Genomic DNA, 17,068 nt, shown 5'->3' with positions numbered 1-17,068 from the left:
TCAACATAAATATGCTCACAAACCAAAAAATACGGCAACTACCTGTGTGTGGCCGTTGGCTTTAGGTCTTTTGGTCGACATAATCCAATAGAAAATGTGTGAAAATGTCTTTATTAGTTTTTGCGGTTATAACGATAAGTTAGCTTGTGGTTTGGTGTGGGTCGACTGCGGTGGCATCGTCATCTTTTACTATACCATTCACACTTTTTGAAGCGAGGTAAAGTTGATTTCATTTTATTTTGATTTAATGAAATTTTTTCTCGTAAAATTTTATTCTCAAGAGTCTGTGGTAACATTATGCGGTCATTATATCTTTGAAATATAATAATATTAAGATGAAGGAAGAAATTAATGCAATACATTAAGTGTAGACAATTTTCACTTCATAATCAAATAAATTTTCTAACAAAGATTGCCTACTTTTTGGCGCATAGAAAAGGTTTCAGTCGTTAGGACGTCAAATGAAGACGAATGTTGGTAATGTCAGCAGCTGTACATTCTTGTAGAAGATTTTACTTTTTCTATTTAGATCTACAGCTCGAATTATTTTCTCCAAGAGTAAATTAAAGAAGTCGCACGATAGGGAGTCGTCTTTTCTGAAACCTCATTTGGTATCGAACGACTCGGAGAGGTCCTTTTGGTATTGCTCCAATTCAGTTTACACAGCCGAATTACTTTTTCGAGGATACTAAATTCAGACAATTCAAGCATAAGGACAGCTCCTTTTCGTGCTATCAAAAGCAGCTTTGAAATCGACGAAGAGTTGGGTGTGGCGATCATCTTATCACGGCTATTTTCCAAGATTTTGTGAATATGGTGAATATCTGGAGAGTTATAGATTTTCCAGCTCTAAAGCCACACTGATAAGGGCCAATCAGTTTCTTGACAGTGGGCATTCATCTTTCGCAATGTACGCCCGATAGAACCTTATATGTGATGTTTAGGAGACTTATCCCGCAGTAGTTGGCGCAGATTGTGGGTTCTCCCTTTTTGCGGATTAGGCAGGGCTCACTTAAATTCCAATAGTCAGGCATGCTTTCGTCCGACCATTTGAATAGCTTGGCCGGCAACCTATCGCCCCCGCCACTTTATTTTTCTTCAGAGGGGTGATTACTATTCGAACTTCTTCATGGTCGGGCATAATTTTAAAACTATTAATTTATTCTTCAATATGTCGTCCCCCTCAAAGTAATAGCTCTTGGCGCTAATACACTTTTACAACCCTCGGGACAGTTGTTAAAGTCAATTTCCGGAATGGCTATTCAATGTGCATAGCGATTCACGTTTAATTCACGTCTTTAATTCACTCAAAAAGTTTTCTCCGGAGCGGTCGTTTAAGTTTTTTGAATAGCCAGAAGGCACACGGAGCTAAATCAGGTGAATACCGTGGTTACAGCACAATATTGATTGAAAATTTGGTGAACAACTGAGGAAAAATCAATACTATATGCAACGGTGCATCATCATGGTGCAAAAATCAAGTGTTGTCCGGCCTAATTTTTGAATACGATACAAAAAACTCATATAGTATTCCTTGTTGACAGTTTGACAGGTTGAAAGGAATTCGAAGTGGACCACATCTCGATAATCGAAAAACGCTATCATCATAACCTTAATTTTTGACCTGCTTTGGCGTATTTTCGACGGCTTTGGCTCACGATATTCGGCCGATTGATAGTCTGTTTCCGGGTCGTAGGCATAGATTCAAGACTCGTCGCCAGTAATAATACGGAGTTTCATGATATCCCAGTAGTAATTTCTCGAAAAAATTTAGTCATTTTGGAACCAATCATGCTTTCACTTTTCATAAGCCCAACTGATTTTTTAATAAGATTTTCACTGATCCTTCCCATACTCCAACGATGCCAGTAAGATCTGTGAGTGATAATCATCGATTCTCAAAACCAATTCCTTTATTTTATTGACGTGTTGATCATCAGTTGATGTTGATTTCGGTTATAAAATAAGACAAATTTTTTCAGTCTACATAACCTGTAAGATATTTAAGCGTCTCACAGCGCGAAAACCACGTGATAGTACATAGTATATTCGTGTTAAATTTTGATATACACCCACGACAACTTTTGAGAGTATTAAAGTCTCACATGGCCAAGGTTAAAATTGCAGTCAACAACGCTTTTCTCTTATTTGAAATATTTTTTCCACAACCCCTTTGGAAATTGTCGGAGTTGTAAAGCATTTTTACACGCTCGACTAGCCTCATAACACTACAAAGGCCACCTTCTGTGTGTGCTTTTGTTTTAAGCCGCAAAAGAATGCACATCGACATTAATACAGTACATACAAAGCAAGCTACCCTGTAGGTATTTTGGATTGGAGGAAATTGCAAGCTTGATAGTTAAAACCGTTATAGATTCTGAGGGTAACAATTAAACATAAAAGTATTAGTTTCAAATAGCAAAAATAAAATCGCTTGAGGTATTCTTGAACGATGAGTTGTACCTAACCCTTTCAGCCACAAAGTTGCTTATAAGCAACTTCTACTCACTTTTGACATCGTTTAAAAAGTCCTTCGGGGCTGAAAGGGTTAAATAGAAGAAAATGGATATAGAACGATCTGAAACGTCAACAAAGATAACAAAAATTGGAAAAGACAACTTTTTGTAAGTTCCAAATTTATAAATCACTTTAGAAAGTAGTGGAATAAAATAATTTGATCATCCTCTTATATAGCCTTCACTGTTATTATAGTATTTTCCTACTAAAATTTTCTCTATTGGTTATGTCTATAACCTTTCAACGCATCTTTGTGAAGCATAGACGCGTCTGTAATGGTTAAATAATTTGAATGCGAGTGCGTTGATAGCTGGTATTTGCACCCACGAAATGAAATACCTTTGGTGGTTTGGTTGGTGAGCATGTGCAGGATTTCACAAGTGTATATGGCCATAAAAAATGTCTATCGTAATGTGAATAACAGCAAAGTTTGATTTAACATTTTAAGAAATTCACTATTTTCAGGAGTTCTGAAGTTGAAAATCTCAACTTCCGTTGACTGAAAGTGTCATTGAAGCTAACATAGTGTAATTTTTTACATAATTTTCATTTACGGTTTAAGAAAAAACGAATAGTACTGAGGATGCTTCGGAGAATATTTTCAAATATATTTAGAAAATATAATTCAAACAAAAAAATCGAATTTTTTTAAATTACAAGTGAAAAATAACGGCTTAAAAGTCTTTGGCCGAAATAATCTGGTTTTGTTCCGGTTATAATCCGGGTTTGTTTCAGTTATAATATAAACCAGTTCTGTTTCAGTTGTAATTCGGGTATGCTCTGGTTATAAACCAGTTCTGTTTCGGTTATAATCCGGGTCTGTTCCGGTTATAATTCGGGTATGTTCCGGTTATAATTCGGGTATGTTTCGGTTATAAACCAGTTCTGGTTCGGTTATAATCTGGGTCTGTTCCGGTTATAATTCGGGTCTGTTCTGGTTATAATCTGGGTCTGTTCCGGTTACAATTCGGGTTTGTTTCGGTTACATAAACAGGTTATGCAAAAGTCTTAGAAAGAAAAACTTTTGCAGTTATTTCTATGCAGTCTAAACTTACTTTGAATTTTGTTGAGGTTCATGGGTAATCGAAAAATTATGCGGGTCTAAATATTTGACAAAATTTTCATGTTATTCAAATCACAAAAATAATAACTTTTTACAAAGGATTTTTCCTAATTACTAGGAAAAAACGTCAACACCGTGGCTATAACACCATTGACAGGTTCATTTGTTATAACAAAAAAGTTTATACCCTTTTTATGGAGATTTTTATCGAATTTTAGAAGTAAATTAATAAAATAAAAATATAAAAAATTGTATGAATAAATTGAAATAGTAAATTTAATGTAGCAAAAACTTTGCTACTACCAAGTTTATTTTACCAACTTTCCAAATTATACAGCAGCCAAAATAGTTTCAAAATATTTCCGAAATATTAAGTGTCTTATAAATCATATGCCGCACATGCGTACCTATCATAGCATAATAATGACTTTATATGCGGCAATATCAACTAAAAGCAAATGCATGAAAAGTGCAGGCAAAAAGAGTACGATATTTTAACGGTTTCACACCTGCAACGCCATTTTAATATTGCATGCATTTTAAGTGTTGCAATCCATTTTACTCGTGCATACATATGTATGTATGAGCGAATGTTTGTTTGTATTTGTGGAAAGGAAATATTTTTATCAACACGCCGCCATTATGGTGAACTAAAATGCGTGAAGTTTTATGACGCCAAGAAAAAACGAAATATGTATATGAAAGTACATACAGACATATGTACTCGTTAAAATACAAATGGTAGGCAAGTTTACAGCGAAATGCGAATTTGAAAAAATAACTGCATATGCTTACATACATACGTGCGTATATTTACATATTTGTAGCTTGAAAAAACAATTTCCAACATATTTATTTTCATAACTGCATCGACGGATATTGGGAAAAAATTATAGTATTTCACGAAAAATTACTCTATTTGAATATGTAACCGAGTAAGATTACATATGTTTGTAAGGATGTACATTAATAAATATATATCCGTTTTTTTATGCACAATTGTTTTTTCCAGCACAAAATTACGCCTGAAAGTGAACATAAGTTAATTTAAATTTACGCAAAAAATTTATTTTTTAGGTTATATTTAAGCTACATGGCTGATTTACAGCTTTTGTAGAATAAAAGGGGCAAAAACGTAAAATTCGGCTAAACCGAAGCTATAATACTCCTCACAAATGCATTTGTTATAGCAGACAAGTTTAAACCTCTTTTTCTAGATTTTTATCGAACAATTTGTATGACAGCTACATATATGCTATAGTAGTCCCATCACAATAATTTCTTCGGAGATTGTACCGTTACCTTTGAAAATAATTCGTATTAAATTTCGTTAAAATATCTTATAAAATAAAAAAGTTTTTCATACAAGGTCTTGAATGTGATCGGCCGGTTTATATGGCAGCTATATGTTATAGTAGTCCGATGTAAACAATTTTTTCAGAAAATATAGCACTGTTTTGGACAGTAATCTATCACAAATTTCGTGAAGATATCTTATCAAATAACAAAGTGTTTGATACAAGGTCTTGAATGTGATCGGTGGGTTTATATGGCAGCTATAAGCTATAGTGGTGCGGTCTGAGCAATTTCTTCGGAGATTGTACCGTTACCTTTGAAAATAATTCGTATTAAATTTCGTTAAAATATCTTGTAAAATAAAAAAGTTTTTCATACAAGGTCTTGAATGTGATCGGCCGGTTTATATGGCAGCTATATGCAATAGTGGCCTGATCTGAGCGATTACTTCAGAAAGAGTAGCGCTGGCGTGGATAATAATCTTTGACAAATTTCGAGAAAATATCTTAACAAATAAAAAAGTTTTTCTTACAAGGTCTTGAATTTGAGCGGGCGATTTGTATAGCAGCCATAAGCTATATTCGTCCGAACTGAACAATTTCTTCAGAAAGTGTAGCGCTGTCTTTAAAAATAATATATTTTAAATTTTCTGAAGATATCTTATCAAATACAAAAATTTTTCATACAAAGCCTTGAATGTGATCACTCGGTTTTTATGACAGCTATGTATGTACTATGGTGGTCCGATCTGAACAATTCCTTCGGATATTGTAGCAATACACACATAAGGACTATATTTCGATCCTACAGTTTGTATATAGCTATATGCTATAGTTGCCCGATATTGGTGATTCCTACAAATGAGCAGCTTCTTGTCGAAAGATGAACGTGTGCAAATTTTGAGATCGATATCTCAACTTAACTGTTGAAATAAAGCATATATTATATGTATGTATGTATATTCAATAAATTAAAAAAAAAAATCATTTAAACAGACATTAATAAATAAATATTAATCATATTACGTATTTTCTTGTTCATTACAGCCACTGAAATTCGCTGCCAGGAGAAATCGCGTGGCGGTCTTAGCTATGAAGTGATTCTGGCCGAACCAGCACCCAATGTGGTAGTACCCAAGCGTCCAGTGACACCTGGTAAAAATGTGTCAGCAGAGGAGATCGAGCAAAAGCTGAAAGCTGCCGAAGAGCGACGCATTGTAAGTAACCAACAATGAGGTTACTTTAACATATTTCGAAAAAATGTATTGGGTTGAAAATTTTTATTTAAAAAAAATTTTAGAATTAAAATTAAAGTTTAAATTCTGATTTTTGAAAATTTTATTTTTAAACTCTCAAATTTTTTTCGGTATTTAGGATTAATTTTTTTTTTAATTTTTTAATTTAGAAATTCGAAAATTATTTTTAATTAATTTTTAATTTTTTTTTATTAAGGCAAAATAAAAAATTTATAATTTAAATGTTAAAAAAAAAACTATTTTTTATCTCATTATTTGCAACATTTAAACAAAAATTTTACTTGCACTTTTTCAACAGTCTTTGGAGCAAAAGAAAATGGCCGATTTATCCTACAAACTGTCGAAAATCGAGGAAGCCACACGCAAAAAGGATGAAATCACCAATGAGTTCATCAATCAGACCAAGGAGAAGTTGGAAACTAAAATCGAACAGCACGTTGAGAAGCGCGAAGCCATTATAAGCGACATGAAGGAGAAATTGAAGGTGAGTGTGGTGCAAACATATTTATTTTTAATGTATTTATATTATTAAATTTGCTTACATGAACACAGATTCACTCACAAGAAATTGAGAAGACACGCGAACAATTGGAACAACAGAAATCCATTGAGAAAGTGGCCATTGAGGAGAAATTGAAGACAGCTCAGACTTTGCGAGATGAGAACATTAAAAAGATGCTGGAACGTCTTAAGGAGCATGTAAGCGCTTTTAAGAATTGAAAAAATAACTCTTATGATTAGTTTGAAACTTTTTCAACTCACAATTCCTTTTCGCTAACATTCTCACCAATACCACCAACAACAATAAATCCACACACCAACGCACACACAATATAGTCGATATAGAAAAATAAAACTGGCAAAGCAAAATTATATAGATCTCATGTACATACATACATACATATGTAGATATGTGTTTAAAGATATATTTACTATAAAGTATGTACTGTTATAGCTAATGTACAGTTTTGCTTGAATTTTTTTGATATATAAATACTATATATAACTGTATTTAGCGTTTTTTTTTAATTAATTACAAACTCAACCGATTTTAGCATTTTTGTATTTTGCTCAATTTTTATAACTGATTTTGACTTATTTTTGTAAAAAACCTAAACATACACCTGAATTGCACATTACACCGAATGCAACGCGGCATGTTGCGCCGAGCTTGTATGCGCGCCACACATAAACAACAAATAATTTTGAAGCAGCAAAGAGCCCCTGCATTTTTTTCAACATTTTTTTAATTAAAAATATTTTTTATTTAATTATTTTTTTTTTAACAAAAAGTTTTATGCCACTATAACCATAACCCAAGCGCTGTGATTTGCATTTTGAAAATCCACCTTTCTCTCTCTCTTTCACACTTACTTTCTCTCTCTAATTGCCTGAGTACTTTTGTTGCAAACACTAACTACTTTTTTATAATTCAAAAAGAAAAAACAAAAAAAAAATATTTTATAAAAATTTGTTTTATAAAAAACTTATTTTATAAAAAAAAGAATTTTTTATTAAGATATTTTTTAAAAGAAAATTTTTTTTAAACAAATTTTTTTATAAGAAATCTTTTGTAAACAAATTTTTAATAAAGAATTTTTTTTATAAAATAAATTTTTTATAAAATATATTTTTATTAAAAAAAATTTTTTTATAAAAAACTTATTTTATAAAAAAATTCCTTTATAAAAACTTCTTTTATAAAAAAACAATTAACAAAAAATGAAATTAATTAAAAAAAAACATTAATATCATGTGTTCATGCATTTCTTTTTTACTGACTGCATTTGTATGTATTCATTATAGAACACTAACAAAAAAAATCAAATCGACCAATTGGAAACACAAAAACTCGAGGAGAAGACCCGCATTATTGAAAATAAATTGTACACCGCCGAACAAAATCGTGAAAAGGAGATACAAAAGAAAATTGAAAAAGTTCAAAAACTTGTAGGTGTCACCACTCTCTCATTAAATGCTATTTAACTCGTGTATACTCGTTATCATCAACACTTGTTCGCTTATATTTTATACAAAAAGGCTTAGTTTGTTTGTTTATGTACTACGAGTATGTTATAGCTAGTTTGAAGTAAGCGTTTTTATTTAAAGATTATTTGTTTATTTTTGCTAATATTATTAAATACATTTTTTATTTTAGCTTTTTGAGATATTTTTTTTTCTCTAATTTTTTTGTCTATTTATTGTTTAATTTTTTTTAGTTTTAGGTAATTTTTTTAAATTTAAAATTTTGTTTTTTTTATTTGATTTTTTGAGTTTTTCTTTAATTTTTCTTCAATTAATTTTTTAATTTATTGCTTAATTTTTATATTTTTTTATTTATTGAACTGAAAGGTTTTGTAATTTAAAATTGTTTGCTTCTAATTAGTTGCAATATATTTTTTTTATTTTAGCTGTAAATTTTTTAAATGTATTATTAAATATTAATTTTTATCTCGTAATTTATTGTTTTGTTTTTAGTTTTTCTTTAATTTGTCTTCAATTAATTTTTTAATTTATTGCTTAATTTTTATAGTTTTTTATTTAATTATTTATTGAACCGAAAGTTTTTTTGTAATTTAAATTGTTTGCTTTTAATAAATTTTAAAATTTCTTTTAGTTTTAACTTATTTATTTTTCTAATTTTAAATTTCTATTCTTTTTAGATTTTTTTCATTTTATTTGTTATTTTTAATTTTTAATTCTTTTTTATTTATATTTAATTTCATTATCATTTTTCCAATTTTTAGTTTTTATTTTTTTTTATTTAATTTATTTAATTTATTTAAAATTGTTTTTATTATTTTTATTTATTTTTTTTTTATTTTTTTTTATTTTTTTTTTATTCTAAATTTTTTTTATTTATCTGCAATTTTTTCATCTTTTTTAATTTTTTTTTTATATATCTTTTTATTTTAAAAATTGCTTCAATGTATGGCTTTTGATGTATTCAGCTGCAATTGTAAAAGCTCTTCTTTATCTTCCATAATTTAAATGAACGAAAATAGTATTTAGTAAATATACATAAATTAGCTAAAGTTCCGAATTCATTAGCGTCTAGAGTTGCGTAATACATATTTCAATTATATACAATTTGTAGATATGTATACAAAAGAAAACTATGTCATATATTTATTATCAATGATTTTCGACAGTCGGAATGTAATATATTCATCGTACACGTTTCTTCATCTCCATTTACCGAACTAGATATTTCCCATCCCATTTTAAAATTATTAAAAAAAAAAAGAAAGCAATTACAACGACCAGAGTTGCAAATAATACATTCAAAAAATAATTGAATTAATAATTAAATATTGTTTTGTATTCAGTCTTGTGTAACGAATTCAGTCTTTTTAAATAAATCCCTTCAAGAGGTTCAAAAAAAGAATTAAAAGAAGAAACTGCTTTCCGCTTCCCACTTGCAGGTCACTAAACCTAACCCTACTTTTTGCTCCTTAGAATATCCTTAGTGGTTTGCAGTAGTCAACAGTAGTCGCTTTGTTATTTCTGTAGCGAGCTGGAGGTTATGTAGGTCAAGCCATTTTTGCGTCCGTATCATGAAGAATTTCGAACTTCCTCTGTGTCTCGGATTGTGATTACTGCTGCTATGTCGTCCGCGTAAAATAAGATTCGTCTGGCATTTTAAGTTTTAGTATTTCATCGTAGCTAATGTTCCAGAGGCCTAAAATAAACCCTTGTGCTGCTCCTGATATAACATCTATTTGTCGTGATCCCTCTCTAGTCTGATAAAGATGTTTTATGATACTAAGATAGCTCCGCACCACAGCATTGAGGTTATCGGGAATTCTAAATTTTTTCCTAAAGCGTTGATCATGGGCGCCCATCTCGCGTTTTTGAAATCGTTTCGAACGTCTAAAGTCGCCAACAGAACTAAATTATTTCAATGATGCTTTGGATGGCTCCTAGAGTGGATTTTCCGAGACTATAACCATGTAAACTGAGGAAATGCCCGCCGGGCTCATTGGTAGCCGCTTCCTCTCTAGGTTTAAATAGCCTTTCATAGCATTTCTCGCTGTGTCCAGCTGTATTATGGACGGTATGCTAAAGGCAAGTTGGGATCCCCTTCTCCCTTGCTGATTAGGACAAGTGGTTTCTTTCAAATATCAGGAAATGTTGCAGCTTCTAGGCAGATGTTGTACATATTTAAGAGTAGAGCAAGTCGTGCTGCGGTGATTGTTTCTGTTTCTGCTGGGATGCCGCCCTGGTCAGGCGATTTGTGTTAGTTTTAAAATTTTCAACGGTGAACTTGGGAATTTGTGAAAGTGTTTGTTGTAGCGACAGAATTCGGGTCCGTTGCGGTTACGTAGACCCGACTGCCGTGGAAACGGAGATTTCTGAAAGTCTTATAGTCTGAAAGTATTATAGCCTGTTCACTTAGGGTTGGGCAAAACAGTCATACAACAACACAATCATAAATTAAAATTTTATTTCTTTCTTTAAAGCAAAGAACAGTTGAATTTATTATTTAAATTTGTAATTAAAATTTTTTTCGGTATAAATTTTAGATTCTTTTAATCAAATAATAATGTAGTACAGTATACTCTCGAAAAGTAAATTCTCAGAAAGTAAATAATCGCGGAAAAGTAAATCACCTTTAAGATTACACATGCACCTCGAAAAAGTAAATTTTTTAATTTACTTTTCAGAGAGTGTGATAAAAAATTCGAAACGAAGCAAGCAGCGTTTTTTACGATGTTGCAAAAATACTTACTCTCTTGTTTATCGCGTCTGTTTAGTAAATAAACTTTGAGATATGTACATATGTAAATGGTCAGAAAATATATTGCAAAAGAAAAAAAAACAAAAGAATATTCAAAATTTTTTCTCTTCATAATAAATACATATGTTTTTCATGTAAATCCATATGTTTTATTGAAGCAAATAAATGAATGAATTTTTTAAGTTTAAAAATGCATTTAATATTATAAAAACAGATAATATATGTATATATTTGGAAAAGTAAATTATTCGAAAAAGTAAATTACCCAAAATACCAATCGATTTACTTTTCGAGAGTATACTGTATATGGTAAATTTTTTGTTTTTGTTTAATTATAAATATTTTTTTCTTTTTTCAAATTTTAGTATCAGTTATTGTTTTAGGTTTTGTTGGTAAATTGTATTTCCATTAATGTCATTTCTGGTCACATAGTACTGTAATATTTAAAAAAAATTATTTAACTTTAATTTTTATGCGGATTTTATATTTTTTTAATTTCCAATCGTTTTGGTGTTCTAATAATTAATGATAATTTTTTTAATTTATAGTATTTTTTCTAATTTTTTAAATTATTTTTTATTTTTAATTAATGTAATATTTAAACATTTTTATTTAACTTTATGTTTTTTGCAATGTTCATATTTTTTTTTTAATTTTCAATCAGTTTGTTTTTCTATTTATTAATTATATTGTTTTAAGTTTTTATATTAATTATTATTTATTCTTATTTAATTTAATTTTTTTAAATTATTTTAAAATTTTATTTTTTAGTTATTATTTATTTATTTTTTATTAATGTATTATTTAAACATTTTTATTTAATTTTAATTTTTATTTGATTTTCATATTTTTTAATTTCCAAATGTTTTATTTTTTAATTATTAATTATATTTTTAGTTTTTATTTTTATTGTTATGTTTATATATTTTAATATTTATTCTTTTTTAATTTTTTTATTATATTTTTATGTCTTAATATTTTTTAAATAATTTTAATTTTTTTATTTTTAATAATTAATTATTTTTTATATTTTTTTTATTTTTATATATTTTTTTCTTAAATTTTATTTCTCTCATATCTTACAATATTGTATTTATTACTTTAATTTATATGAACAATACATATATGTACATATGTATTTATCATATTACTTATTTGGTTTCATAAATGAGCTTAATTAGTTAAATTTTTTCGTAGTCCTAGCGACGCTTTTAAATGTAGAATTTTAAAAAAAGAGAACATTTCCTATCAACAATTACTACATACATGCAACATTAACAGTTAATTGTCATAATCATAACACTCCCACTTTGTCTCTCTAGGAACGTCGCGCTGAATTGGTGCGTCAGAATAAGGCGGCAGCACAGCAACCGTTATGTGATGATACCAACACAGCTATTGCCTCATCTGGTTAGAGCGACAACCACAACAAGAACACAACAACAATAATATTTATAAAAAAAACGGCACACATACATAGAAAACAAGAAAAAAAACAAACAGTTAAGAGCAAAAGAAAATCGCAACAATAACACTGAAGAGGAATGATAGCGGGGATGGAGGAGGAGTTTTGCGGAGAGAAAACCTAATGTGCGGCAGTGTGAACCTTGCGCGCATAGCAGGGAAATTGGAGAAATTGAGCAGCAAACAAAACTCTGGCGCAGCTTAAGAACACTTACTATGTAATATTGCAAAAAAATAACACTAACAACTTAGCATAGGAAATGCGACTAAAATTTCGAGACGAAACCAGCCGTTGCACAACTTAAATGATATTTAAAAAATATATAAAACAAAGAAGAAACGAGTATAACTGCAGCAGTAATAAATGAAAAAAAAATATTCAAAAAAAAGTCATACAAATTATTTAAATGAAGCGTTTTCACAACACTCTTGCGTATAGAAGGAAAAAAACAATAAAAAATACATACCTATGTAATGATTAAAGATGATGATATGCCACAGAAAAGCAACAGCAAAAATCCATAATTCAACACTCGTAAAAGGCAAACTCAGCAGAAAAGATAACACACTTTATAAATTATAATTATTATTAATAATATGTAAAATGAATGAGCTGCAGCAAAACATACATAGAGAAACACACTTTACTATTCGAAGAAAATTGAAGCGAAAGCATAAACATTAAACGCATTAAAATATACATATATTCTCATTATTATTATTATTATAAATTAAAATTATATTTTTATTATTATTACTATTACGATTAATTAACTGATTTATTGATTAATTAATGGATTTCGATTGATTCACAATTTATAATTATATTTCTTATTACTAATAAAAAGAAAATGATGCAAAATGAATGATAGAAATGATTTGTAAGCAAACACACAAACACACACAAGTGGCGCAAGCGCTCTTTTTCAGATATTCAACAAATACTCTCTCTACTTAAAATAAATATAATCGCAAGAAAAGCAACAACAGCTAATATGAAAAGAAACAAAACCAAAAAAGAAAAAAAAAACACAAAAACAAAAGTAAAAAATAACAAAATTTGACATTTATTGAAGGAGGAGGAAAAAAAACGCATTAAACGATGTTATAGCCGTTCGAAATGGGGGCGATATAGGGGATTTTTTGTAACTAAATAGATATCGAAGTGGAAAATATAAAAATAAATACATACATATATGTAATTGGGGTTTAAATGATTTTCAACGACTTGCATATTGAATATGGGTTTGCTGTAAAATTCATTTGTCATATTTCTGTCTGTGTGTAATGCCATGTATTATATTTATATATTATTCCGCAGGAACTATAAGCACATATAATAATTGTAAAAAACAAAAAAAAAAAAAACAATCATAAATTCTCAAATGTTTGTCGAGTAATGCGTAATGTATGAACGGTATAGAAAGGTGTGATTAGAAACTTTTGAACTTATTTATCATTTTCAGGAGCTTTTCCCAAACATATTTTGCATTTTACTAATAAATAATATATATTTATTTAATTTACACTTTAAGAAAAACAAACTCGAAAATCTTAAAAAACCTTATTGATTCACCAGAAACAGTTTCGCTTTGAAATAAAAAAAAATTAAAAATAAATATTAAACGATATAATTTAATTAATATAATTTATGTTTTCTTTTTATGTGAAATTTCGCAAAGAATATATATGTAATAAAAATTTCCGTTTCATTCATTTTCGTGCTATTGCACCATTTAAAAAACTTTGCGTAATTATATATTCTATGGACTAATAAATATTGAAACTTAATAGCGCTTCATGAAGAAAATATAACTCATTGCTTGGTAGTCAACACTTTGCAACTATTTATATTCTCGAACCACTTTAATTTTTTGTTTACAATAACTGTATTCTTATGCATAAATTTACGTTTCTATATTTTTTTATAATTAATACCTTGCAAACAAAACACAAAATACATTTTGTATGTGTTCTTTTCTAAGCAAATAAAAATACAATAAGATCAAATTTAATAAGAAATTAACATTTAAAACCCCAAACCAATATAACCTGCTTGTATTAAAAAAAACATTAAACATTGTGAAAAGCGAAAAAAAATTAATAAAATTATAAAAAAATACTAAAAATAAATGTGTTTTATTTAAAAAGTTATAACGAGGAACCAGATTTCACATAATAATAAAAAACAGGGATCAGTAATGGAAAGGAAAACATGGTTGGTATAAAACACTGAAAAGAGCTTGGATGTTAATTAGAATAATTAGGGCGGTTATTAGCATAAACATTGCTTATAGATATTTATACTTTAATTCCGGCCCTGATATAAAGTACATATGTAAGTATGTGAGGAAATTTTGGGGAAACTTTAGTATACGATCCCACGATTTCAGGGTTAAAAGTGGTATGGTTGGATAGGGCTGATACTCCAGATTAAGAAAATATATAATTGTTGCCGCCGCAAACTTATAGTTTCCGAGATATTTGCATTTAAAGTTGAAAATTTTGCAAATTTTATCTTGCAATTTCTCGATTGCTAGTAATTATTTAATTCATATTATGCCTTTTTTATGCATTTATACTTCATTACATTGTTTCTACATATTTATTTTTTAGTAATTATTTAGTTATTTGCTTAAAATAAGCATTTTATATTTTACACAATTTTCATTCCATGCACAATAACAAAAGTATTCCGTGTTTACAGATATTAAGTGTTGCCATAATAACATATATATCAAACGAATAAGAATGGATATAAAAACTCAAACGCAGAAAACAAATACTATCTGAAATAAATTTTCCATTGTAATAAGAAAAGTTTTAAGGCTTTATTGGCGGCGTTCGGCCGCGCTTCAAAAAAAATAACCCTGGCCGATCCAACACCAGGGTGTATCAAGTTTTTTTTAAGTAAAACTCCTTTTCGCGTTGGCGGCCTTCGGCCGCGCTTCAAAAAAATAACCCTGGCCGATCCAACACCGGGGTGTATCAGGTTTTTTTTTAATTAAAACTCCTTTTCGCGTTGGCGGCCTTCGGCCGCGCTTCAAAAAAAATAACTCTGGCCGATCCAACACCGGGGTGTATCAGGTTTTTTTTAAGTAAAATTCCTTTTGGCGTTGGCGGCCGTCGGCCGCTCTTCAAAAAAATAACCCTGGCCGATCCAACACCGGGGTGTATCAGGTTTTTTTTTAAATTAAAACTCCTTTTCGCGTTGGCGGCCTTCGGCCGCGCTTCAAAAAAAATAACTCTGGCCGATCCAACACCGGGGTGTATCAGGTTTTTTGTTAAGTAAAACTCCTTTTCGCGTTGGCGGCCTTCGGCCGCGCTTCAAAAAAATAACCCTGGCCGATCCAACACCGGGGTGTATCAAGTTTTTTTTAAGTAAAACTCCTTTTCGCGTTGGCGGCCTTCGGCCGCGCTTCAAAAAAATAACCCTGGCCGATCCAACACAGGGGGGTGTCAAAAACCTTGATATATCAAGAAAAAGGGCAATGATTTATGTATTTGGGGTATAGTCCTATTTTTTATTCATTTTTATTCGTTTGATAAATGTGTAATTATGGCAACACTTAATATCTGTAAACACGGAATACTTTTGTTATTGTGCATGAAATGAAAATTGTGTAAAATATAAAATGCTTATTTTAAGCAAATAACTAAATAATTACTAAAAAATAAATATGTAGAAACAATGTAATGAAGTATAAATGCATAAAAAAGGCATAATATGAATTAAATAATTACTAGCAATCGAGAAATTGCAAGATAAAATTAGCAAAATTTTCAACTTTAAATGCAAATATTTCGGAAACTATAAGTTTGCGGCGGCAACAATTATATATTTTCTTAATCTGGAGCATCAGCTCTATCCAACCATACCACTTTGAACCCTGAAATCGTGGGATCGTATACTAAAGCCGACCCGAAATTTTGCTTCGAATGATTGTTGATGCAGCAAAACTCAACCTAGAATATTAGAGAATACTAAGGAGGAATCTGAACTTGGCCGCGCCTACTGCCCTAGAAACAAATATCAACCACACGATATATTAGTTGAAGAATCCTCACATATTTTCTTAAGAGATCAAATAATAGTAACAAAAATTGGACTGCTATCCTATCACATATTTTCCTTAGAACTCAAACAATAGTAACAAAAAATGGACTCCTCTCCTATCACTTCCTAACTTTTGAGGAATAATTTTTAAATTAAGTCTGACAAAACTTTGTAGAATTTTGGAAAATTAAACGCGCTATACCTTCGAACAGTCACCGTTTTATATTTAGCAGCTATGAATAAATATAATAGTAACAATAAAAAATCACTTACCAAATACAAAAATATTTTCAGATTTTGTAGAAATTCACATTTCAATAAACACTGTAGTAACACTTTCACAAACTGATTTTAAACGATGTCTTCCGCTTATTCTATTACAAATAACTTCATTTGAGTGAAAAACTAATATTGAGTGGGAACAATGTTGTAAAGAAAAATTAATAAAAATTATAATTTGTAGAAAATGTTTAAACTAAATTTGTAGATGACACACAAATTATATTATTTTATGAATGAGCACTGGAAAAAAACTGCAACGGGAAAATGTTCCGTTACAACGCCAAACACAACTATGCGGATACTGGTAGTTAATGAAAATATGAAAATCAGCAAAAATGTATCTAAATTAAAAATTAAACTTTAGAGAACTCATAATTTTTAATAACTTTTAAA

At 29.6% G+C, this 17,068-nt stretch overlaps 1 protein-coding gene across 5 annotated transcripts in view; it reads left to right on the top strand.

Moving 5' to 3' along the window:
* The window catches only part of LOC105225332 (stathmin), a 221,960-nt gene extending 209,235 nt beyond the window's left edge, over positions 1 to 12,725 (top strand). For 3 of the 5 annotated variants that reach the window (XM_011203733.4, XM_049446681.1, XM_011203734.4), the window contains 5 exons: positions 5,923 to 6,092; positions 6,430 to 6,615; positions 6,684 to 6,830; positions 7,938 to 8,081; positions 12,195 to 12,725. In XM_011203733.4, coding sequence (XP_011202035.1) covers positions 5,923 to 6,092; positions 6,430 to 6,615; positions 6,684 to 6,830; positions 7,938 to 8,081; positions 12,195 to 12,287 — 740 coding nt within the window. In that variant the 3' untranslated portion in view covers positions 12,288 to 12,725. The remainder of the gene's footprint in view (positions 1 to 5,922; positions 6,093 to 6,429; positions 6,616 to 6,683; positions 6,831 to 7,937; positions 8,082 to 12,194) is intronic. The other 2 variants (XM_029549795.2, XM_049446682.1) reach the window with 1 other exon arrangement.
* Positions 12,726 to 17,068: the final 4,343 nt, after the last annotated feature.

Source organism: Bactrocera dorsalis, chromosome 1 (genome assembly GCF_023373825.1).
Source record: "Bactrocera dorsalis isolate Fly_Bdor chromosome 1, ASM2337382v1, whole genome shotgun sequence".
NCBI lineage: Eukaryota > Metazoa > Arthropoda > Insecta > Diptera > Tephritidae > Bactrocera > Bactrocera dorsalis.
Note: the sequence above shows the minus strand (reverse complement) of the source record. Positions and strands in the feature narration are given on the sequence as shown.